Source organism: Carassius auratus, unplaced genomic scaffold (genome assembly GCF_003368295.1).
Source record: "Carassius auratus strain Wakin unplaced genomic scaffold, ASM336829v1 scaf_tig00027103, whole genome shotgun sequence".
Classification (NCBI taxonomy): domain Eukaryota; kingdom Metazoa; phylum Chordata; class Actinopteri; order Cypriniformes; family Cyprinidae; genus Carassius; species Carassius auratus.
In genome coordinates, this window is record NW_020525567.1 from 481,012 (window position 1) to 505,000 (window position 23,989).

The 23,989-nt window shown below is 34.1% G+C and overlaps 2 protein-coding genes across 6 annotated transcripts in view; both read left to right on the top strand.

The window, feature by feature from the left end:
• Nucleotides 1-20,972, top strand: part of LOC113079055 (pleckstrin homology domain-containing family G member 3-like) — a 41,898-nt gene extending 20,926 nt beyond the window's left edge. For 4 of the 5 annotated variants that reach the window (XM_026251240.1, XM_026251242.1, XM_026251241.1 and 1 more), the window contains exons 3-18: nt 4,239-4,339; nt 4,494-4,563; nt 4,647-4,693; nt 5,980-6,130; nt 6,716-6,847; nt 9,880-10,062; nt 11,079-11,171; nt 11,258-11,344; nt 12,539-12,572; nt 12,705-12,803; nt 12,900-12,932; nt 14,358-14,368; nt 14,764-15,024; nt 16,162-16,266; nt 16,451-17,912; nt 19,147-20,972. In XM_026251240.1, the coding sequence (XP_026107025.1) occupies nt 4,239-4,339; nt 4,494-4,563; nt 4,647-4,693; nt 5,980-6,130; nt 6,716-6,847; nt 9,880-10,062; nt 11,079-11,171; nt 11,258-11,344; nt 12,539-12,572; nt 12,705-12,803; nt 12,900-12,932; nt 14,358-14,368; nt 14,764-15,024; nt 16,162-16,266; nt 16,451-17,912; nt 19,147-19,877 (3,600 nt within the window). In that variant the 3' untranslated portion in view covers nt 19,878-20,972. The remainder of the gene's footprint in view (nt 1-4,238; nt 4,340-4,493; nt 4,564-4,646; nt 4,694-5,979; nt 6,131-6,715; nt 6,848-9,879; nt 10,063-11,078; nt 11,172-11,257; nt 11,345-12,538; nt 12,573-12,704; nt 12,804-12,899; nt 12,933-14,357; nt 14,369-14,763; nt 15,025-16,161; nt 16,267-16,450; nt 17,913-19,146) is intronic. The other variant, XM_026251244.1, reaches the window with a different exon arrangement.
• Nucleotides 20,973-21,966: 994 nt separating this feature from the next.
• Nucleotides 21,967-23,989, top strand: part of LOC113079045 (neuroglobin-1-like) — a 9,481-nt gene continuing 7,458 nt past the window's right edge. Inside the window, exon 1 of the mRNA XM_026251228.1 lies at nt 21,967-22,301. Within this exon, the coding sequence (XP_026107013.1) occupies nt 22,132-22,301 (170 nt within the window). The 5' untranslated portion in view covers nt 21,967-22,131. The remainder of the gene's footprint in view (nt 22,302-23,989) is intronic.

The window sequence follows — 23,989 nt, forward strand, 5'->3', positions numbered from 1 at the left end:
ATTCTCAGTAGGCTTTAAAGAGAAAGCATTCCTCTTTATGTCCCATAAGCCCTCCACAGAGCTGCCAACAGCTCCACAGCCACTTCCTGTAACCTTACCAGCTTCAAACAGACAGATGGTGTCCCTCACACATTTTCAGAATACCCAGAATGCCTTGCTTTGAAGCAACAACGACAAACCAACAACTAATAAGAGACGCTGAGGTTTTGAATTCCACTGCACTACTGCTGTTTTTGGTCGTTGGGTCGCGGCCATCATTTCCCACTCAGGGTGGAGTGCTGCGTCAGCAGGATGCCTCGCTGATGAACCTGGGAATTCCTGGGGTTTCACAGGTGTCACTCCTAATGCGGGAATATGTTTGCACTTTCATATTCCTTATGCATGACTTTCCATTCACCAATATTGCATTGCATTTGCAACACATATAATGCGGTCTTGATGAATATATACATAGTACATGTTCCTTAAGTTAGACCTTATTAAATACTTCTACGGCAGCATAGCATGCATCTTTTGGGAAATCCCATAATGCATTGCTCTCTCAGTGGAAAATGTGCAATGCACGGAAAAGATGGCAACATTTGAACGTTTTTGGACCTCAAATTTGAAATGAGAAATCAGCTATGCTGTTTTACTACCAAAGTACGTATACCTTTGACAACTGTCTGGCAAGTGATCGTATCTTCATTGATGCTTTTTGAGAATTATTTACTCTTGCTTAGAACAGAACTAATCATTATCTAAATCTAGAGATCTAGAGCATATATGTACTACGCTCTTTCCTTTAAATAATGAAATAAACGCACAACAAAAGTGCCAGCGGTGAGAAAACAGCAGTTAAGAAAGCATCAAGCTTTTTTTAATAGTTCTTTATAAAATAGACTGATTTAAAGCACTCAACTTTACAGTATTAAACATGAAAAAACTGTTTCAGTGTCACTTTCATTTAGAATTACGGCTTGATTTTCTGTTAAGATTTTTAATGAGTAAATAAATTAATTACTTAATTAATAAATTAATAAATAAATAATGCTATTACATTTAAAGTGATAGTTTGGCTTGCACAGATTAAAGCTTAATCTAGCTCAGGACTGTTTTTATTTTTATAATATTATGAGGTGTTTTAAGAGAGATAATATTGTGAATAAAATAATCTAAAAATAAATATCTTCTCTCTAGGCAGAATGATGCATAAGTCATTCTGTTACTTTTCCATACGGTTAATTAAATGGTGAATGAGAAAATCTCTGTCTGTCATCATAAGATATTAATAGTAATAACATTGATTGAGTTTTATTTATTAGTTAGAAAATGTGCAACTCGGTATATTTAACTAATTGTAAAAGCTGTATAATAGAACAGAGACTACTGATTAATAAGTGAATGAATCGCAGATTAGTCAGTTAATGATTGTAATAATCATTAGATTAACTGATTATAAAAATAATAGTTTGTTGCATCCCTATCTTAATCCCTTAATTTACAAAGCTCAGTCATGTTCCAGACTTTTGACAGTCTTTTCAAACAATATTTAAATATCTAGTTTGAACTAAAACAACCAATATTTAAATATCTAATTAACACTAAATCAACCGATATTTAACATTTTAATTATAACAAAACTTACCAGTATTTAAATCTTAATAGAACAAAAACTTTTAATATTTAAATATCTAATTGGAACAAAAACAACCAATATTTAAATCCATATTTAGAACAAAACCAACCCTTGTTAAATCTCTAAACACTAAATCAACCGATATTTAAATCTTTAATTGGAACAAAAACAACCAAAATAAAATTAGAACAATTAGAACAAAAACAACCAAAATAAAAATTTCTTAACAGGCCAAAGCCAACCCATACTTAAATCTCTTATCATCACTAAATCAGCCGATATTTAAACCCATATTTAAGAATGAAACCAACGCATGTTTCAATCTCTAATTAACACTAAATCAACCGATATTTAAATCTTTAATTAAAACAAAACTTACCAGTATTTAAATCTTAATGGAACAAAAACTATAACTATTAAATCTAGTTAGAACAAAAACAACCAATATTTAAGTCCATATTTAGTCCAAATCCAACCCAATATTTAAATATCTAATTAACACTAAATCAACCGATATTTAAATCTAATCTGAACAACACTTACCAGTATTTAAATATCTTAATAGAACAAAAACTATAAATATTTAAATGACTATTAAGAACAAAATCAACCCATATTTAAATCTCTAATTAACACAACATCACCCGATATTTAAATCTTTATTTAGGACAAAACTGACCGATATTTAAATATCTTAATAGAACCAAAACAGATATTTCGATCTCTAATTTGAACAAAAACAACCAAAATTATAATCTCTAAACTGCCCAAAACCAACCCATATTTATTTATCGTAATAGAAGAATATTAACCAATTTTTAAACCTCTAAAAAGAACAAAACTAACCAACTTTTAAATCTCTTAATTGTCTTTAATTGCTCACACGTGCACCCAAGTCACTGCAACACTGATATATGTTATATACTGATATATATAACACTATACATACGATAGAATTAGATCTAAATCCAGAGAATGAAATATGACTTGACTTTACAAGTGTTTTTTTTTTTTAAAGATCATTTGAGGTGCATTATGGGTCTGAGGGAGCATTTCGAAGAGCCGTGTATTTCTCACAGGAAGTCGGAAACTGATGTCATATGTTACCGGGATCGTCTGGGAATTTGAGATCGGAGTCTATTTAGGTTCTCGAATGTGTTGCAGTTCTTAGTTTAGCTCCCTAAATAATCTAATACACTTCCTTTTGGAAATTAAGACCTTCGTTTGTGTTTTTAGAGACTTTTCTGATCTTTCGTGTTGTTAGGTTTTATTCTGATTTAATGTGGATTTAATGTGGATTGCTCAGCTCTTTGGATTACATCTGTACCTGTAAAGCTCTTAATAAAAAAGATGAATGAATGAGTTTGGCATTGGTCAATGTAAACTACAGGAAAACGCCCAAATATGGTGATTCACACTGGCCTGATCTGACATCTGTTTGGGTGAAACTGGACGTTTTGTTGGTGGTTTAACATTGCAAATAGACTCAGACTCTCACAGAGAGTGCCCAAACCTTGCCTCAACCTCTTTTGCATTGATTGTCTTCTAAATTTCCTGTAGTTTCTGTCTCAGAGGTGTCATGTGATGCACATCTTACATTGGAGCTGAATGTCCATGTGATGCTGTTGCATAATGAAGGCTCTGATGCACTCATGCAGAATATCTGCTCATTATGTTTGTGCTTTGGGTGAAGGATGTTGATCCCCTCCCTGAGCTGCGGTGCTCTGAATCACAGCCGTGATACCATTTCCTAATATGAGCATTGGGTGTGTGTGTGTGTGTGTGTGTGTGTCATGCTTTTATGATGTGGCCTGCTAAACTCCAGCTTGATTTGGCCTGTTTGGAGCAGCACAGAACAGGGTTTAAATGCCGCGTGAGAGGGTTACGAAAAACTTTCAAAAACATGTTCAGATTAGAAAAGTTTTGGGATGGTTTCTTTTCGCAGTATCATGCATTTTTATGTTCTGTATATAATGCAAAAAACAAAACAAAAATTTGCATTTATGCTGACTTTAATAAATCAATGCATTGCATGTGAGGTTTACATGCATGTATAATACTTTCAAGAATGTGTTCAGTTAAGAATGAACGGTTAATGCATGGTGGGTTTTCAGTGTTTTAGCATTGACCATTTTCATGCCATTCTCATTACTATAATGCAAAATAATAAACATTTTTATTATTGTAATGAGGAATGTCATACATTGTTGGCACCGAGTTTAATTAATGAAATCAATCAATGCATTGTAATTATAGTGTGTCAGTGTTTATAGCCAGGCAGAATTTAGTACTGTGGTATTATCAGGGTAAAGTGATGGTTTTACAAACTGCTTTCAAATTTTTTTTTTTTTTTTTTTTTTTTGTATTATGAAAAAAAATCTTATGTAATTTGTATAGTTTGTATGATTTATTGAATTATTATAATCTATAAGTAATTTTTTTTTCCAGTTTTCAAATGCATTTAGGAAGCATTAATAGATCGAGTGTGCAGTTCTCCGTCAGTCCTCTAGCGCCACCTGCTGAGCAGCTGAAGGCATTACAGCACAACTCAAGATGCGTAATACTTTATCATTGGTCGAGTTTAAAATCATATTTATTTCCCTTTTTTTCCAATTTTCAGGATTATCTTGTGCACATTATTGACACCAGGGACCTTCCCATCAAACCGGAACAAGTTTGTTCACTTTTTGGGAATATTGAACACATTTATGAATTCAACAGGTAAGATTCAACACTTCATATGCTTTTTTTCAGTTTATTGTAACTATATTTAATTTGTCAGGCATTACAGGGTTAAATGCATCCTGAAACCTTTCATCTTTTTTTATCGTTTGCATCTTTATTGGAGTTTGTTGAATCTCTGTTCTCTCTGTAGTGAGTTATTACAGTCTTTAGACATGTGTGCCTGTGATCCTGTGGCCATTGCACGCTGCTTTGTGGACAAGGTACTAAATACAAACTTGAACTTAATATCCCCTTCAGCATGTTGCTTTATGAAACGGATTAATGTCCCTCCTTCTGTCTGCAGAGAGAGTGTTTTGAGATCTACACGCAGTACTGTACAAACTACCCAAAGTGAGTCAAGCGCGGGGTTAAATGTGTGTGAACATCACCATCAGTCTGCTTTAGCAGGGAATGTTTGGATATTATATCATGTGTTGGTTATATTTAACCTTTCAGTGCTGCAAACCAGCAGAGGTCGTGACCTTTGACACGTACCCACTATTTTATATGAGCAGTGTGGTTTTATTTTAGTGTAGTCTTTACTTTAATATTTTCTGGTTTCAGTTTAATTTTAGTCACTAGTCTTGTGTGTTTTTGTCATTTTTATTAGGTTTTGCTTTTTATATATAGATATAGGTTTATATTTTTTGTTAATTTTTATTTCTGTTTTAGTTTAGTTTATTTTAGTATATCAAGTTAAGGTAAATGAAAATAAGAAATGTTGCCTTGATAAATAAAAGTTAATTAACTATATAAAAAATGTTTTTTGTTTTTTTTGTTTTGTTTTTTAAAGTTTTAGTAAATATGGTGTTTTTTTTCTTTTATATATTAGATATTTTATTAGTATAATTTTTATTTTAAATATCTAAATCTTTTGTTTTTGTTTTTTATTTGTTTATTTTTTTACTGCATATATATTAAACTAAATGAAAAGAAGAAATGTTGCCTTGATGACTAGCTGAAATTTACTTTTTATGTTTTGTTTCTTTTAATGATTTTAGTTTTATAATAAGCCTGTATATGATTGTCCTTTTCACGTCCTTGTATGTTTATTTATTATTATTTTTTATACAGATTTTAAAGATTCATAATTCATATATCATAACTGGGTTATTATAGTTAACTCAAACTAAAAACAGAAAGATAATTTTCATAAAAATGAAACAAATTGAAATAAAATAAAAATAAAAAAACTCTAATTTTATTTAAGATAGTTGCCAAGACAGCATTTTTCATTTATTTTAACTTGATGAACTAAAATAACTAAAACTGAAATAAATGAAAAAACATTAAAAAAAAATGATATAGATGTTAAAAAAATAATCAGCTTAACTAAAAATACACAACAAAATTACTAAAACGCTACCTAAAATTAAAATGCAGACAAAGTGTAAAAATTAAAAATTATTTATAATATAAGTGAAAACCATAATAGTATCTCAGAAATAAAACTGCATCAGAGGCAAATTTCTAGCATTATTTATGATGCATAAAGCAATAAAATATAATACGTTAGTGTGATTTTTCACAGATTAACCTGTTTGTCTCTGTGCGTGCGTGCGTGTGTGTGTGTGTGTGTGTGTGTGTGTGTGTGTGTGTCTCTCTCTCTCTGTGTGTGTGTGTGTGTGTGTGTGTAGTTCAGTGGCGGTGTTGACCGAGTGTCTGAGGAATAAGTCTCTGGTGAAGTTCTTCCGGGATCGTCAGGCGTCTCTCAAGCTCTCTCTTCCGCTGGGATCTTACCTGCTCAAACCAGTTCAGAGGATCCTCAGATATCACCTGCTGCTTCAGGTGCGAACACACCTCCACCGCTCTCCCTTCAGGACAGCAGGCTCACAGTGTTTTACTGCAGCAACGTCAAGTACATGAAAATGAGAAATATTGAGAAATACTGATCACCTTTGGTGGTTTATATTTTATTTTTTCCTATTATGTCTTTATTATTTCTTTAAAATTATTTTATTTGTGTAAAACATTGTTTTTCATTGTTTTTCAAACATAATTTTTTCATAATAAAATAAATAATCAATTTTAGAAATTTTAAAAGTTCCATTTTTATTTAATTTTAAATGATGTACTAAATTAACTAAAAATAAAACCAAAGAAAATGAACAAAAAATGACAATGACATGCTGTTACACAAAAAAGTGTTATTTCTATTGTTTATATTAAAAAATATATATATTTTACATTTTCAACACAATTTCCAGTTATTTGCTCTACCCAGTTTGGGGAACCCTGCTATATAGTAACATCTAAACTTTAGATTTTTATTGCATGTTTATGTCATCTTCAGATGCAGAGTTTTTGTTCGTAGTTCAGTGTGTTTTCTCGTGTAGACGGACAGAGTCTGACTGTGTTTTTGCTCGTCTGAAGGAAATCGCCAAACACTTTGACCCGGAGGAGGACGGGTACGAGGTGGTGCTCGAGGCCATAGACAGCATGACGGGAGTCGCCTGGTACATCAACGACATGAAGAGAAAACACGAGCACGCCGTGAGACTTCAGGTCTGTTACCAGCAGAACTCATGCAGAACATCCAAACTAAAGCATAGTTCCCCAACAAGAAAATCAGAAAGCTAACCTTTATTTAATAGCAAGAAATAAACAAAATAGTTTTTTTTATTTTTATTAAATAGTTGCCAAAGCAACATTTCTCACCTTCATTTAGTTTAATTTTGTGTACTAAAATAGCTAAAAAAATAAATAAAAAAAAATGATATATATATGTCAAAAATACAAAAACTTTAACTAAAATTAAAACAGAAAATATACAAATAATTGTAAAAAAAAAAATTATGAAAACTATAATATTATATCTGATACTAAAATAACACTGATATGAAATAAACATCAACTGAAATAAAATTTATAAAAATAGTAAAGGCAACAATTCTCATCTTCATTGTTTTAAAATAACACAAACTAAAATAAAAATGAACAAAAACTATATAGACAAACAAAAACTAAATTAGTACAAATTTTACTAAAATTAAATTGTAAAAACAAAAACCAATTCAAAATATTCATAAAAACTAATAATAATATCTCAGTGATGCTAAAATATTACGTAGACAAAATTAAGCATCAACTCAAATAAAAAGTAAGTCTTGGTAAATCTAATCTAGTTACCAAAGCAATATTTCTCATTTTCACTTAGTTTAACTATATATTTTAAAATAATCAAAACTGAAACTTAAAAAATTATTAAAATCTATATAGACTATATATATTTTAAATGTAATAAAAAAAACTCTAAATTACTAAAACTTTGACTAATATTAAAATGAAATGGGGGGAAACTAGTGAGGAGGAAACCAATTCAAAATATGAATGCAAACAATAATAGTATGTTAATGACAGGATGAAATGAGCAACTGTTTTTATTAGTGCTCTTGTCAGAGGGTTTTATTTTAAGGACGTGATTAGTGAGAGTATTAGTTGTTCCTGACCTCCATTACTTCTCCCATAGTGCTGTTTTATCATGTCACATCTCATTATTGGACAGAATAGGACTGTATTGGGTTTAAGATGTTAAAGAGCGTCAGGCAAACACATCATGTCATACTCTTTAATTAACTCTAAACTGAAGTCCTGACTCATGAGCTGAAGGATCTGTTCATTAATGGATCTGGGTCAGCACATGCTGTTGTTATCGAGCCAAACACAAGCTTAAAGATCACGGATTAATGATCCAGTTACTGCACAAGAACTGACAACATTCTATTCTATTCTATTCTTTTCTATCTTATGCTATTCGATTATCTTATGATAATCTATTCTGTCTTATGATATTCTATTCTATCATTTTCTATCTTATTCTATTCTGTCTTATGCTATTCTATTCTGCTCTATTCCATTCCATTATATTTTATACTATTCTATTTTATCTTATGCTATTATATTCTGTTCTATTCTGTTCCATTTAACATATTTTATGCTATTCTATCTTTTGCTTTACTATTCTATCCTATCTTATCATATACTTTTCTGTTCTGTTCTGTTCTATCCTATCATATCATATCCTCTTTTTCTATTCTATCCTATCTATTCTGTTATGTTCTATTTTATCCTATCCTGTTTTGTTCTATCCTATTGTATTCTATTCCATCCTATTCCATTCTGTTCTATTCTATTCTATCCCATGCTATCCTATCCTGTTCTGTTCTATCCAATTGTATTCTATTCTATGCAATTCCATTATGTTCTGTTATATTCTATTCAATCCTATCCTGTTCTGTTCTATCCAATTTAATTCCATTCTATGCAATTCCATTATGTTCTGTTATATTCTATTCAATCTTATCCTGTTCTATTCTATCCAATTGTATTCCATTCTATGCAATTCCATTATGTTCTGTTATATTCTGTGCAATCCTATCCTGTTCTGTTCTATCTTATTGTATTCTATTCTATCCTATTCCATTCTGTTCTGTTCTATTTAATTCTATTCTGACCTGTTCTGTTCTATCCTAATCAATTTCTATTTTATTCGATACTATTCTGTTTTATTCTATTTTATACCATCCTATCCTGTTCTATTCTATTCTATACTATTGTATTCTATTCTATCTTGTTCCATTCTGTTCCATTCCATTTGATTCTATTTTCTTCTATTCTATCCTGTTCTACTCCATTCTGTCCTCTTCTATCCTGTTCTGTTCTATCCTACTGTATTCCATTCTATCCTATTCCATTCTGTTCTATTCTTATCGATCCTATTCTATTCTGTTATGTTCTATTTGATCCTGTTCTGTTCTATCCTAATCAATTTCTATTCTGTTTGATATTATTGTTTTATTCTATTCTAACCAAATGTATTCTATTCTCTCTTATTCTATTCTATTCTATTCTATCCTGTTTACTCTATTCTAGCCTCTGTTCTATCCTACTGTATTCTATTCTATCCCATTCCATTCTGTCCTATTCTATTCGATCCCATGCTATCCTATCCTGTTCTATTCTATACTATTGTATTCCATTCTATCTTATTCCATTCTGTTTCATTCTTTTCGATTCTATTCTCTTCTATTCTATCCTGTTCTTTTTATTCTACTGTATTCCATTCTATCCTATTCCATTCTGTTCTATTCTTATCGATCCTATTCTATTCTGTTCTGTTCTATTTGATCCTGTTCTGTTCTATCCTAATCAATTTCTATTCTGTTCGATACTATTGTTTTATTCTATTCTAACTCATTGTATTCTATTCTATTCTATTCTATCTTATTCCATTCTATTCTATCCTATCCTATCCTATCCTATTCTATCGTATTCCATTCTGTTCTATTCTATCCTATGCTGTTCTGTTCTATACCATTCTATTCTATTCTATCTTATTATTATATTCTATTCTATTCTTTCCTGTTCTATCCTCTGTTCTATCCTACTGTATTCTATTCTATCCTATTCCATTCTGTCCTTTTCTATTCGATCCTGTTCTGTTCTGTTCTATTCAATCATATTATATCTTATCCTGTTCTGTTCTGTTTTGTTCTATTCGATTCTCTTCTATTTTATTCTATTGTGTGTGTGTGCAGGAGATCCAGTCTCTGCTCTTAAACTGGAAGGGTCCGGATCTGACCACATACGGTGAGCTGGTTCTGGAAGGAACGTTTCACGTCCACCGCGCCAAAAACGAGAGAACCCTCTTCCTGTTTGATAAGATGCTGCTCATCACCAAGAAACGAGGAGAACATTACGTCTACAAGACTCACATCTCGGTATATGATGTTATTCATGCTTCGACAGCATCTGTTAACTAGGGTTGGGTTCTGTGGATGTTTCACTTCCCAAAGAAAATGTTTAATTACTTTTAATGTGTTCACTAAGTATTAGAAATTGCTCTCACTGTGATGAAAGGCACTCACACTTCTGGCTGTTCATTTGACTAAACATAGCTTTGAAACCTTGTTTCGTGTTTCAGAAAACAAACCTAGAGAGGGCAGTAGGTTTGAAACTAGATTATTTGGGTGTTCGATTTTATCAATTACAATGTAAAACCAGTAAGTGGCAACAAGTGACTGTTACAAGAACACTTAAAAGAATACAGAAATTAAACAGTTACCATATTTTCCGGACTATAAGTCACACTTTTTTTTCATAGTTTGGCTGGTCCTACGACTCATAGTCAGGTGCGACTTATTTATCAAAATTAATTTGACATGAACCGAGAGAAATGAACCAAGAGGAAACATTACCGTCTCCAGCCGCCAGAGGGCGCTCTGTGCTGCTCAGTTCTCCTGTAGTCTACACTGAAGACATAGAGCGCCCTCTCGTGGCTGGAGACGGTAATGTTTTCTCTTGGTCCTTGGTTCTAAATAAATGCGACTTATAGTCCAGTGTGACTTATAGTCCGAAAAATACAGTAAGTCTTTGTTTGTGAGTCATTGAATCATTCATTCATTTTTTTTTGTTTAACAATTCATTGAACATTTTTTAAATAGACCACAGCAATTATCATTTTATCAAATTTTGTACGTAAGTTGCCTGTTTTGTTTAGTTTTTTCAGAATCATCGGAGCATCATGAGATCTATTTTAAACAAACAAATAAAAAATAAATGTATGTTCTTAGTTTATTCAAAATCTTGCAGCTCATTCACTCACACGTCATGTAAACAAATAAATTACTTAATTTAGTCGTATCTGTTTTCCACTATTATTGGTTTTATATTGTATTTTTTATAAAGCCAAAGTCAGATACGTTAAACATGTTTGTGCTGTTTTGCCTGTGTTCAGTGTTCAACACTGATGCTGATAGAAAGTGCTAAAGATTCGCTGCGCTTCAGCGTGACGCATTACAAGCAGCCCAAGCAGCCGCACACGGTTCAGGTCAGTTTGAGATCACGGCACACAGATGACCCATTACTCTCCTGTGTATTGTGTCTGCTTTAATCACAGTTCCTTGTGTTTCTCAGGCCAGAACGGTGGAGGAGAAGAAACTGTGGGCTCATCACATAAAGAGACTCATTCTGGAGAACCATCACGCCGTTATACCACAGAAAGTGCGTACAGTAACCGATCCACAGATGTCTGTCTGAATCAGCGATGCTGTGATAAACCTGATCTGATATTTAGACCAGGGATTCCTAAAGGTTCTTGGCGGTCGAACCTCTTTAAACTCTCAGAGATTAAAGTTCCCCTGGGATTTAATTCAGTTAATATTTCAATGATTTAATAACACTCTTTTTATTTTTTATTCTCGTTTAGAAATTATTGTTCATTTTACATTTGCATGTTATTCATTTTCAGTGATTTCTTTTGACTGTAAAATAAATTTAAAATAGTTTTGAAATAAAAACACTTTATTTTATTAAGTTTTTAGTAAGTGTTTTATTTTGTTTGGTTTTATTTGAAAATTATTTAATTTTACATTATTGTTTTATTTAATTTTAGTTAAGTTTATTTTGATTTAAAATTATTTATTTTAATTTTACATTTTGTATTTTATTAATTTTTCATTGTTGTGTTTCATAGTTTTGAAATAAAAACATTTTATTTTCTTCATTTTTAGGTAGTGTTTTTTTATTTTTTTATTTTTTTTGTCATTTTACATTTTATTATGTTATTCATATTTAGCATTTAATTTTGATTGTAAAATAAAAAATAAATAGTATGAAAATATATATACTTTTATTTTATTCATTTTGTGCTTCTTTTGAATGTAAAATACAAATAGTTTTGAATAAAAAAATGTTTTAATTTGTTTTAATTTTAACAGTGGATTCCATTTTTCCAAAGTTTATTTTTATCAAAGTTATTTATTTTCACATTACATTTGTAATTTCTTAATGTTTAGGGATTTATTTTTGTAGTTTTATTTTTATTTTAAATTTTTTTCATTTTACATTCATTATTTTATTCATAGTTAGCACTTTATTTTAATTGTAAAATAAAAAAATAAATAGTTTGATAATGAAAACATTTTTAGTATTTTATTCATTCTTAGCATTTAATGTAATAATTTTTTTTTACTTGTATTTATTTCAAAATTATTTTAATTGAAAAGTTTTATTCATTTTTGTTGTTGTTGTTGTTGTTGTTATTATTATTATTTTTTAAAATTAATTTTAGTAAGTGTTTTAATATTATACCGCATCAAGTACATAGATTAACCGGTCCATTTTGAAACAGATAAATAAATGTTTCTCTGAATCAGCGATACTGTAATAAACATTTTCTCTGGTAATTACTTTCAGGCCAAAGATGCCATTCTGGACATGGACTCGACATGTAAGTTGATTCTCAAACAAGGTGCTTCAGTGAATGACTTGTTCTTGTAGCATGCATTTAGCATGAATTTGATGCACTCAAACTCTTATTAAACTGTTTCCAAAACTGCTGTTTCGTCTCTTCTCTGTTCAGGTCCAGTAAAGTACCGCTACAGTCCAGACAGGCTGAAGAAAGCGGCGTCCTGTCAGACGGAGGATTTCTCTGCGATGTTAAAGGAACGGAGACGCTCTGGTGTGTGGATCTGGTTCTTCTCTCTCATAAATGAAAGCTCAAACTTATAATTGTTTAGTTTCTGATCTTGTCTTTTCTTGTTTTGTTTTTGGACAGAACCAGCGAAACGAAGTGTGAGACGAACAAAAGGTAACCGCTCTATTTAGTTGCTATCTGATAAGATCAGAGATGTGCTTGGCAAACAACTCCAGCTTCAGTGTCACATGTGACATCAGTCGATCACATGATCATTTAGAAATCATTCTAATATTCTGATTTATTATGAGTGTTGGAAACAGTTCTGCTGTCGAATATATTTGATCAATAAAAGGTTCAAAAGAACTGCATTTATTAAAAATAAAATAAACAATTCTAATAATATATTTTCTTTACTATCACTTTTTATCAATTTAACACATCCTTGCTGAATAAAAGTATTGATTTTATATAAAAAAAGAAAGAAATTACTGACCCCAAATTACTGACCGGTAGTGTATATTGTTATTACTAAATATTTATATTTTAAAAACATCATTTTTTTTTTACTTTTTATTAATCAAAGTATCCTAAAAAAGTATCACATGTTCTGAAAAAATATTAAGCAGCAGAACCGTTTCCAGCTTTGATAATGAATCATCATATTAGAATGATTTCTAAAGGATCATGTGATAATGATCCTAAAAATTCAACTTTGCATCACAGAAATAAATGATAATTTAAATTATAATACATTTAAAATCAATTATTTTAAATTGTAATAATATATCACAATATTACAGTTTTTTCTGTATTTTTGATCAAATAAATGCAGGCTTGATGAGCAGAAGAAATTTCTTTCAAAAACATGAAAAATAGTAATGTTTCCAAACTTTTGGTCTGTACTTGTGCTGCTGTCCCTCGGTCGCTTTAGCATCGACTCGACTCGTCCCTCCTGTGTCAGATCAAAGGCCACAGCCCCGATCCTCCGCCTGCACACATGATGTTAATTATGGAGCCCATCAGCCGCTCCTGTTTTTTTTCTTTTCCTGTTCCTGTCTTGGAGATAAGCAGAGAGTGTCCAAGCGCTCTCAAGCAGCTCCGAGCATCCGTATAGCATGCATTTCATTGGCAGTTGATTTAATTATCTTTGCACAGACCAGGCAGAGCACTCACATTTATAATACAGTATCACGTGCACCCAGAATATAAAAATGCATTGTAAATCCAAGTTTCTTAATATCTGTTATCGTAGCATGTCAGACTTAATCACAAAATATGATGCTTTGTTGCATATTTGAATCTTATCCAGCAGAAAAACACCACAGATGATTCCCGTGTTTATCCGATCCAGAAAACACCTATTTGATACATTTTCATCCCTTTTTCACATTACACCTAATCCTGTTTTTTTTTATTGCAAATTTAATCTATTTCGAATACATCTTTGTCATTAAAACCAACACTAGGCCTTCAAAATCTAACAATGTGCCTCATTTGAAAGCATATGTAGATAACCTGTTGCTAAATTGTTATATTAATAACATTTAATTTATCTTTGTCTTTGCATCGTCTTATTCATCCGTGGATGACACTCAGGCACACTTAAGGTAAGATTTCCATATTTACTCTCTATTGCAAGCTTTTCACATCAAGAAACGGCTTCAATTTACATGTATGCATTTAGCAGACGGTTTTATGCAAAACATGAGGAACAAAAGCAATTATTAAAATGCATTTACAGTACACCGAATCACATTCATGAGAAAAATTATTGTGCATTTATTTCGTAATTGCTTTTCTGACTTAAATGCATGCAAAATCTTTATTGTCTTCGGAGAAAGGCTCAACGATGCAAAGCAACTCCTCAACAATTATAAACAACAATATAGTGTAGAGCCAACACAACTCTTGAAAAATGCTTGAAAAGGTTCCAGTTGTGTTATAGAAATCTGCTTTTTCCTAAACGCCCATTGACATCCCATAACTTTTCTGTGGCGTCCAGCATGCAGACAGCGAAGGGACTTTAGTAGTCGATCAAGACCATCTTTCCATTCTGTCCGCTACCAACGTCACGACTGTGAGCTCAAACCCAGAACTCAAGACCGCGTCACCTGGAATGATTCAGAATGGACAAGATCGTGAATCCAGCACAGGCTCGCTGGATGACATCAAGGAACGTAGATTTGAAGAGAAAGCAAAGAGCGCGGAGGACACCATAGGAGGAGATGATGGAGAGGAGGAAGATCTGATGGGAGTTGAGCAGGTAGCTGACTTTGCCAGTTCAGTGTTGGCCGCCATCTCCTGCTAGCATTATAGGGCCAAGGCTTTGCTTTTCAATCAGTTCACCACGGTGAGGGTCACATATCACTTTCTATTGCACATCCATAGCCTGGTGGCCACCTCAGTGTTTGGTCGAATTGACCAAACGATTGGTCAACATTTCCATCTGCTGCACGCTGAGGCCGATATCTGCATGAATCACTGCATGGACATAACTGCATGCATGGACACTAATCATACACAAACACATTTCTGAATGGGCACTTGACCTACAAATTGAATGCCATCTTCAAAACCTGATTTTTCAGTCTATAAGAGTTCAGACTTAACTGGTTGTAGGACTAATGACATTTTTCCACCTAAATGCATGTTTGTGCATCACTCAATTTCATCAGATCGGTCCGATACACAAATTAATGTGTCAGATTATTATTATTATGTTGGCAAATCATCCATTGAACTTCAAAGAATATATAATCACAGGTACCTAAGATTACGAAAAATTCACCCTAAACTCACATCGGGTGAATCACTGGTGGTTTAAGGGATTGTGTGTGATCAAGTAATGTCATTATTTTGATATTTGTGTTCTAGTGATCATTTTAAAGTGGGAATGTTATTTTCTAACCTAATGGCTGATGTTGTTTGTCCCACGTCTTGGTTATATTTCAGGGCATGCATCAATGTGCAAAGATTGTAATGTACATATGATGGGAATCAGCATGTTGTGGGTATAAGGATCCGATGCATAATAATACGGGACGTCGGGTGTCTCTAAGTGTTTTTGCACTTGGAGACACAATGAGATTATTTGATTGAAGTTCGACTTCAAAGGGGAATTTAACTGTCAAATTTTGGGGGTAGAGGTCGGATGGCTTGCCTTCCGTAATTAAATGAAACAAAGGTTCCGGTTTCATTGTGTTTTGTTTGATGGCACACAAAAACAATCTCAGAAGGTCAGTTGTCTGTGGAAAAGTATTGAAATGCATTGATGCTTTTAAACGAATTGAAGATGTTTATGAATGGTTGAAATATCAATGAAGTGATGTTTGACAGATGGCAACTGGGAACGATGTCATTTAGTAGAACATTTACATCTGTTATCCTCTTTTGTCCTTAGGAGAGAGATGGTTGTTTGGAAAATTGGCCATTGAACAAAAGCAGCCAAACAGCCACTAAAGAAAATCACGATGATATTACTGAAAGTTTGTCTTTCCTCGGACAGGTAACATCAATTACCTCATATCATCAAGTATCTCAATTAAAAGTTAGAAAAACTCTTAAAGCTAGATAAATTGCACGTGTTGTAAGGAGAACGTTGGCGATTAAAGTTATCATTACATCCTCTTTCCTTATCCTCTTCAATGCTTCCTGTAGCAATAACTCACTTTACTCTTTCCAATTTCTAGAGCTCAACTGGGGAACGCAGTTCACAGAAGTTCTTCCCTCCCTTTAGAGAGTCAGAGGAGACGGGTGTGGACCAATCCGATAATTATCCCGAAATGTGTGAGCCAGTAATAGCAGGATGCCACACTGATCCAGAGATAGTACACCTCAATAACAGAGGACAAGAAATCAGAGATAATATAGCGGACTGTGTTGTATTCCCATCCCCTACTGGACTCGAAGTGAAGGAAAAAGAAGGGACTCAAGCCAGCAGGAACCTCGCAGAGTATGTGCCGAACATTGAGGTAGATGTGGACGTTGAAGCACCTTGTGGCCTCTCTTCTTCACCCGTACTGGACAAGGCAAGCAATATCTCAGAACAATGTGTCCGCAGCATCTCTCAAAGAAGCAGTCTAGGAGTCGAAGGGTCATTTGACTTGGGCTGCCCGTCGTCTTGGTCGGAAAGTAGAAGAAGCAGTTTGCTCAGCAGTGGCGCTGAAACCAATGAGAAAGACAAAGGGCAAGAGTTTAGACAGTCCACTCCAGAATTAATAACGGAGACCATTCCTGACAGCACGTTCTTACCAGACCAAAGGTCTGAAAAGAAACAAGACACTCTTTCCAAAAAGGACCGATTGCTCATACATAAGATTCAGCGATACTACACACATGCTGAGCACCAGGATGCTAGCTTTGCCATCAAACGCAGAGAGAGCCTTTCATACATCCCTGCGGGCCTAGTTCGTAATCTCAGCCAGCAACTCAATTACCATACAGACGAAGATTTGGCTTTGCACAAGAGAGCGTTTTCTGTCACAAGGCCTACTTTATGGTCTGTCTTTAATCTTCCAGGCTTGGGGGATGATAAGAAAGCAAAGGATAGCTCTGATTTTGTGGTTCCTGCATATGGCAAAGAGTCTAAGCTTAGAGACCTAAGTGTGAATGAGGAATTCCAGCCTGCATCTGAAATGGTTAAAGTGTGGCAAGACATAGAAGTGGAGATAACTGGGACTTCTGAGCAACATCAGGACTCCCAGATGAATTTCCAGATGACTTCACCTGGTGAAGAAAAAAAAGCAGAAACCAGTAAGGTGAGCTCGGATAGTGGATTTGGGGAACCTCCGGTAATATGGGAAGAATCTGATGAGAACTCTACCTCATCCCCAAACAACAAAATCATTGAAAAGGACAAGATGAAAGATTTCCAGAGGCTTTCAAACGAGAAACACAAGTTACAAGAGCGGCACAAGGTCAACCACCCTCCTCTACCGAAGATCATCTCCTTAAGGTCCTCCAATGAAGATGAAGTCATCCTTCAAGATATGGAGAAGATGAAAAATAAGGTGTTTCATTTGGCCAGGCAGTACAGTCAGCGTATCAAAAACAGCAGACCGGTAAGGCAGAGGCCCAAGATCTCAGAGAACTATTTTGTGCCCAAGATCCTGTCTTCAGTGATGGAGGACAGACCTCCAGGAAAAGAGAAAGGTGGGTGTAGTGTCTGAGTAGACACTTGCCAAGTTGAAGTGCTATCATTTTTTGTTTTGTTTGGGAAACGCTTTCTTCCAAATTGACCGTTCGCTTTTACTTGAGGGACAATCCATCAACTTGCAGTGTCTTGCCCAATGGCGTAGCTCAGAAGTTCCCAAGCCTGGTCCTGGAGAACCCCCAACACAGCATGTTTTTAATGTCTCTCTTATATGACACATGCATGCATTTGAGGTTCTTAGAGCAGGGTTCTTCAAATCTTGCCCTGGAGGGCCAATGCACTGCAGAGTTTAACTCCAACCATGATCAAACTCCCCTACCTAATGATCCTGAAGTCGCTGATTAGCATGCTCAGGTGTTTTTGATTAATGTTAGAGTCTAACTCTGCAGGAGAGTGGATCTCGTGGGCCAGATTTGAGTATATGTATATGTGGACATGGCCTTAGAGCCTTTTCTAATGAGCTGATGAGTTGAATCAGGTGTTTGATAAGGGAGACAATGAAAATGTGCAGTGTTGGGAGTTCTCCAGGAACAGGATTAGAAACCATTGACTTATTTGCAAAAAGGCTTGACACTTGAGATGGATATTGTAGATTCTTATCCATCAAATGCTTCATTAGAGCCAGAGGTTGTGGATAGAGGGGGGTCAGATTGAAATCAAGTGCAAATACAGTGAATTTCCAAAGCACAGGTACTCATGTTCTCATTGGTTAATGGATTGCTAGATCAGAGTTTTGTTTGCATGATTGAGCATCATACAAATGCATGGTGTCCAAACCTGTTCCTGGGGGGCTGCTGTGCTACAGAGTTTAGCTCCAACCCTAATTAAATAAAAGAACGAATGACGTTACATAAAGGCCAAGTATGGTACACTGGATACAATTGGGGGTTAGGTTCCTTATAGTTGAGGGTTAGAGAGAGCCGTTCGTTCACTTCCCCACCTGTCAGTATTGAGAATCGAACCTGCAACCTTCGGGTTATAAGTCAGAGACTTTCATCTTCAGGCCACAACTGCCCCCACATCTAAACCTTAATCAAGATCTTCAGACTCACTAGAAAACTCCTTGGAAATGTGTTGGAGCGAACCTCTGCTGACCCTCCAGGAGCAGGATTGCTTTACATCCTTGCATCCCACTATCCCCTTTAGGAATCAAGGGATTTGCTTGGTTCTCTGGTAAACTCTATTGTGAAAACACCCTTATTTGGCTTTTAACTACTGTTCTTTTGTGCATAGGCATACCTGACAGCCCACAGTTGCTGAACTTGAATGAGCAGGACCTTATCCTGGACTCTACGCCTACTAGTCCACCTTCCAGCCTCTGTTCTCCTGGAAGTCCTCAATTCCCTAATTGCAGATTATATGCCCAGAGACCACAAAGTCCCGTACAAACTGAGACCTTCCACTGGCCGGATGTCAAAGAGTTGCGTTCCAAATATAACAATCAAAGGAACGATGTTGCAACCGACTCCTCTCGTCCGTTCCCAGTGAGTCGTAGTACTTCCTTTCAAGAAAGAGCTCTGGAGAACCGATCGGAGAGATCCAGAGCATTACGTTCTTTGTCTTGTTCATATTCTTTATGCAATATCTCAGTTCAGAGAACCACATCCACAGATTCTACGTGTTCCAGCAAGACCCTTGAAGGTGAAGGTTCGCCTTCGATGTGTAGAGTTAATGCTTTTGATTTTAGCTCGGGATCCACTAATGCACATGAGCGATTGGAGAGAGGTTGCAACGCTGGTCAATATGAGAACAACCTCATTTTAGTTGAGAGGATCTGCCAGGTCAAGCATGAAGAGGGAGATTTAGTAACGGGGAGAGAGAACAATATTGAGAATCAACTATCTGAACGCGCAAACGGTAAAGAGCAGAACTTTAGTTCTTGGATGGAAAAGGCAGAGAACGGCCAACATAGTTTGGTTAAGAACCTGCGGGAGAGATTTCAGAACCTGAGTTCTTACACATGAGACTTAAAATGCAAAATATTTACTCGGCTGTTATTCTGATCTCCAAAAATATGTAAATTGACCACGGTTGCACAGGTTAAGCATGAATGTTAACCTCCAGTTATGCATTATTAGCAAACCAACTGAAAAAGTATATTTATGAGATTTGCATTTGTAAATATATGTATATTTGTATTTTCTTGCAATATTGTATGCATATTTCATTGAGAACACTTTTTAAAGGAGCCTACTGTGGTACTGTAATTTTTTGAAAAGTGGTTAAATATATATATTATTTCTTACAGACATTTTTAAATAAAAAGCAATACGGATGGACATACAAATAGGTCAGTGCATACGAAGTTACCAGTGCACCTGTTTTTGTTAGATGTGTTACATTTGTCATGTTTTCAGAAAAGCACTGCAATATTAAATGCAATATGTTAGTTATTTTGAAAGGCACTGCCTGATGTCTCTTCACTGTTTGTGTTTCGAGCACTGACCGGAGGAAAGGGAGTAATCTCATAAAGACGTCATTCCACACTAATGAGGAGAAAACTGGATATCATAATCAGATAAAGCCAGATGATTGATAAACAGTGAGCAAAGCTGATGTCATTTTCAATCTGGAATGTTTTCAGATGGGTTTGTACAGTTACAAATGGTCAAATAGTGCTCGGTTTGCCAATGCTGCTCTTTTTATTTTATTTTTACAACGTATTGTGCCGTGTCTGTCTTACTGTTGCTAATTTCTTAGTTGATTTAAGGTCAGATGTGATTCCACTCATTTGAGAATTTACCTGCAAAATTCTCAGCATTATGAGGTCATTGAAGTTAATGGATAAGCAATTTGGGCAACATTAATGCACGGTCACAAAATGTGTGTTTGGGTGTCGTTTAATGGGAGATTTCATAAGCTAGCTTGTTTTCGGGTTGTATTTTTCTGCTCATTGTTAGGGTTTATTTCCGAGCATGACGTCACTGTTATCTTTTATATTTAACCTTTTTTTTATTTATTTGAATTGGTGTAAATATGATGCACAATACCTCTGTAAAAACGTTCAATGCATTTCCTGTTTTACAGTCAGAATACATTAAAAGAAGCTTTCCACACTATAATCATTATTTCCTTTGTCCTGCACACACTGTTTCTGGGATTGTTTTTCTTTTAAGAAACCTGTATCAAAATGATTGCTCATGACTTGAGGGCATATTACAGTTTAGTTAATTAGTTTCTGCTCTTTTTAATCCGTCTTTGGGACGTAGATATGATTAATGACTTTCATAGAAGGAGCCGAGCATTAATCTCATCCTGGGTTAAATATCATCTTTGAATGGATATACATATACAAGTACCTTATTGAAAGCAAGCAGATGTTTGTATATTCTTAGAAGACATTTATTATGTCAACAATCCTCCTGGACCATCAATATACACTGCACTAGAGTGTTCAAAAATATGGTTTATATATGTATGTGTGTATATATGTATATGTATATATGAATATATATATATATGTATATGTGTATGTATATATGTATGTATGTATATATGTGTGTGTGTGTGTGTGTGTGTATATGTATATATGTGTGTGTGTGTGTGTGTGTGTGTGTGTGTATATATATATATATATGTGTGTGTGTGTGTGTGTGTGTCTATGTATAATTTTTTTTTTTTTTCTAAGAAGTCTCTTCTGCTCACCAAGGCTGCATTTATTTGATTACAACACAGTAAAAGTTGTGAAATAGTGCTATTTCTATGTATATATACTTAAAAATGTTATGTATTCCTGTGATGCAAAGCAAAATTTTCAGCCTCACTCCAGTCTTCAGTGTCACATGGTCCTTAGATATTAAATGTTACAATAGATTAGATAGAAACTACATTATACATTCATTATACCTTTGTATATCGTCATAAATAATCGTAAAGTTGTATAATTCATTAATATGCGTCCATTATTCAATATTGAGAAGATAGTTGCATATAGTTTTCTTTTTTCCAATAGTTTTAGTTTTAAGAGCCTACAAAGAATCTTTTGCATGTTGATGATGATGATGATGTTGATGATGATGAAGATGATGATGAAGATGATGAAGATGAGCTCCTCCCGTGGAGCAGGTCTCAGGTTCTCAGTGTCTCTCTGAAGGTCTGACTCTGGACAGTGATGGAGAAGCAGAGCCTCTCAGACAGCCACAGACACGACTAACCCGAGCAGACAGACAGACAGCAGGTTGATCTGAGGAGAGCCGAGGGAGCTGTGCTCGTGTCAGGATGGGATGCGCGATCTCTGGATCCGGAGTGACTCCGAGATCACCAGAGAACAGAAACAGCGAGGATATATCTCCAGCGAGACTCACTCCGGATCACATCCGGCTCATCAAAGAGTCCTGGAGAGTCATCCAGGAGGACATCGCTAAAGTGGGAATAATCATGTTTGTCCGGTGAGAATTTCCTTCTTTAACTCCTTTCGTGATGCATAGCGTTTAAAGCAGCTTTACAGAAAATGCACGTTTCAGTTCGCAAATATTAAAACAAATCATAATGTTGCACGTTGAATGTAAATAAGTGATAGTGATATTTGATACCTGTTGATGTTTCTGACTAATATTTAACAACAAATCGATATATTACGTCACGTCTCGTCCAAATCGATCTAGTGTAGAACAGACCGGGGCTAGTTGTCACGGTTTTTACTTGAGCCATATATTTGATTTTTGACTTAATATTATATTGACACACACACACACGCAGCATATATATATATATATATATATATATATATATATATATATATATATATATATATATATATATATATATATATATATATATATATATCCTAGTAATTTGGAATATTATGTATAGTAATTTTGTTGTTTTTGTAATTTTAATTTTGCATAGTTGTTGTTTTTTTAGTTATTTTTTATTTTATTTTAGTACTTTAAGTAAATAAGTGAATGTTTTTGAATATTTTATTTCAGTTAATGTTTATTTCAAGTAGAAAAACTGTAATATATATATATATATATATATATATATATATATATATATATATATATATATATATATATAAAAATGCGTATTTTTTTGTTTTTGTTTCATTTAACCTGTTGATACTAAAGCGGGGCAAGTTGTCACAATGTATATCAGCTTATTTATTGGAATATGATATACTTTCTAGTCATCTTACATAACATGTAGTCTATTTAATGGCTGGATTTATTATATTTATATAATCAATCTTGCAAAAAAAAAAAATCAGTCTTTCTTTTTTATTTTAGAATAAAAGATATGGCATATTGCATCTTAAAACCACACAGCTAGTCAATCAATGATAAATAGTTTATGATCGCAAACAGAACATCAAGTGCATCATGTAATGCAAAACACTTTAAAAAGCTAAGTTCTGTCATATAGAGACACTTTTTTACCATCCAATCAATGCACGGTGAAATTAAATCCCGCCCCACAGTGGTTTCCTGTTAAAAATCCTGTTTAAATCAGATTACAGAAGCAAAACGGCTTTCAAATGGTATTTCACATTGACTTTAATGTTGTCTGGCAGGATATTGATACTGTATGGTGTTTATTAACGGTTAGCAATGAAATTCAGCATATCATCTTTCTAAAACACATCTGTGCCACTATAAAGCAACATAATGAGTTTTTGCTCTCGGTTACATTCAGTGATTCTCTGCATCATGAAAAAGAGCAAGGCGTAAAGCAACATAGAGAGAAAAGTGCAAATGGAAAACTGAATCAGGTTAAAATAATGATTCAGAAGCAGTTTCCACACCTCTAGAGAGCTGATGCGCTACATGAACATCAGTTCTTTTGTGCTGAAATACACAATTATAGACTTTCTAGAGCTGTACATAAGCTTCTTTAGAAAGAGTTTTAATTCTGTTTGGTTTAAAGCAAAAAGACTTGAATGCCTCGAAGCTGGTAGAAGGTTAAAAACGGCATCTCTTTGAGTCTCACTGAGCTTGTCTAATATATATATATTTAATTGTTTTATTAATTTGCATTAAACTGGCTCTCATTATTGTACAGATCCAGATATTTTCAGACTCCGACAGCTGCATTGTGTCGGCTCACTTTAGCCTCCCTTTTGTCAGTAAATTGTCTT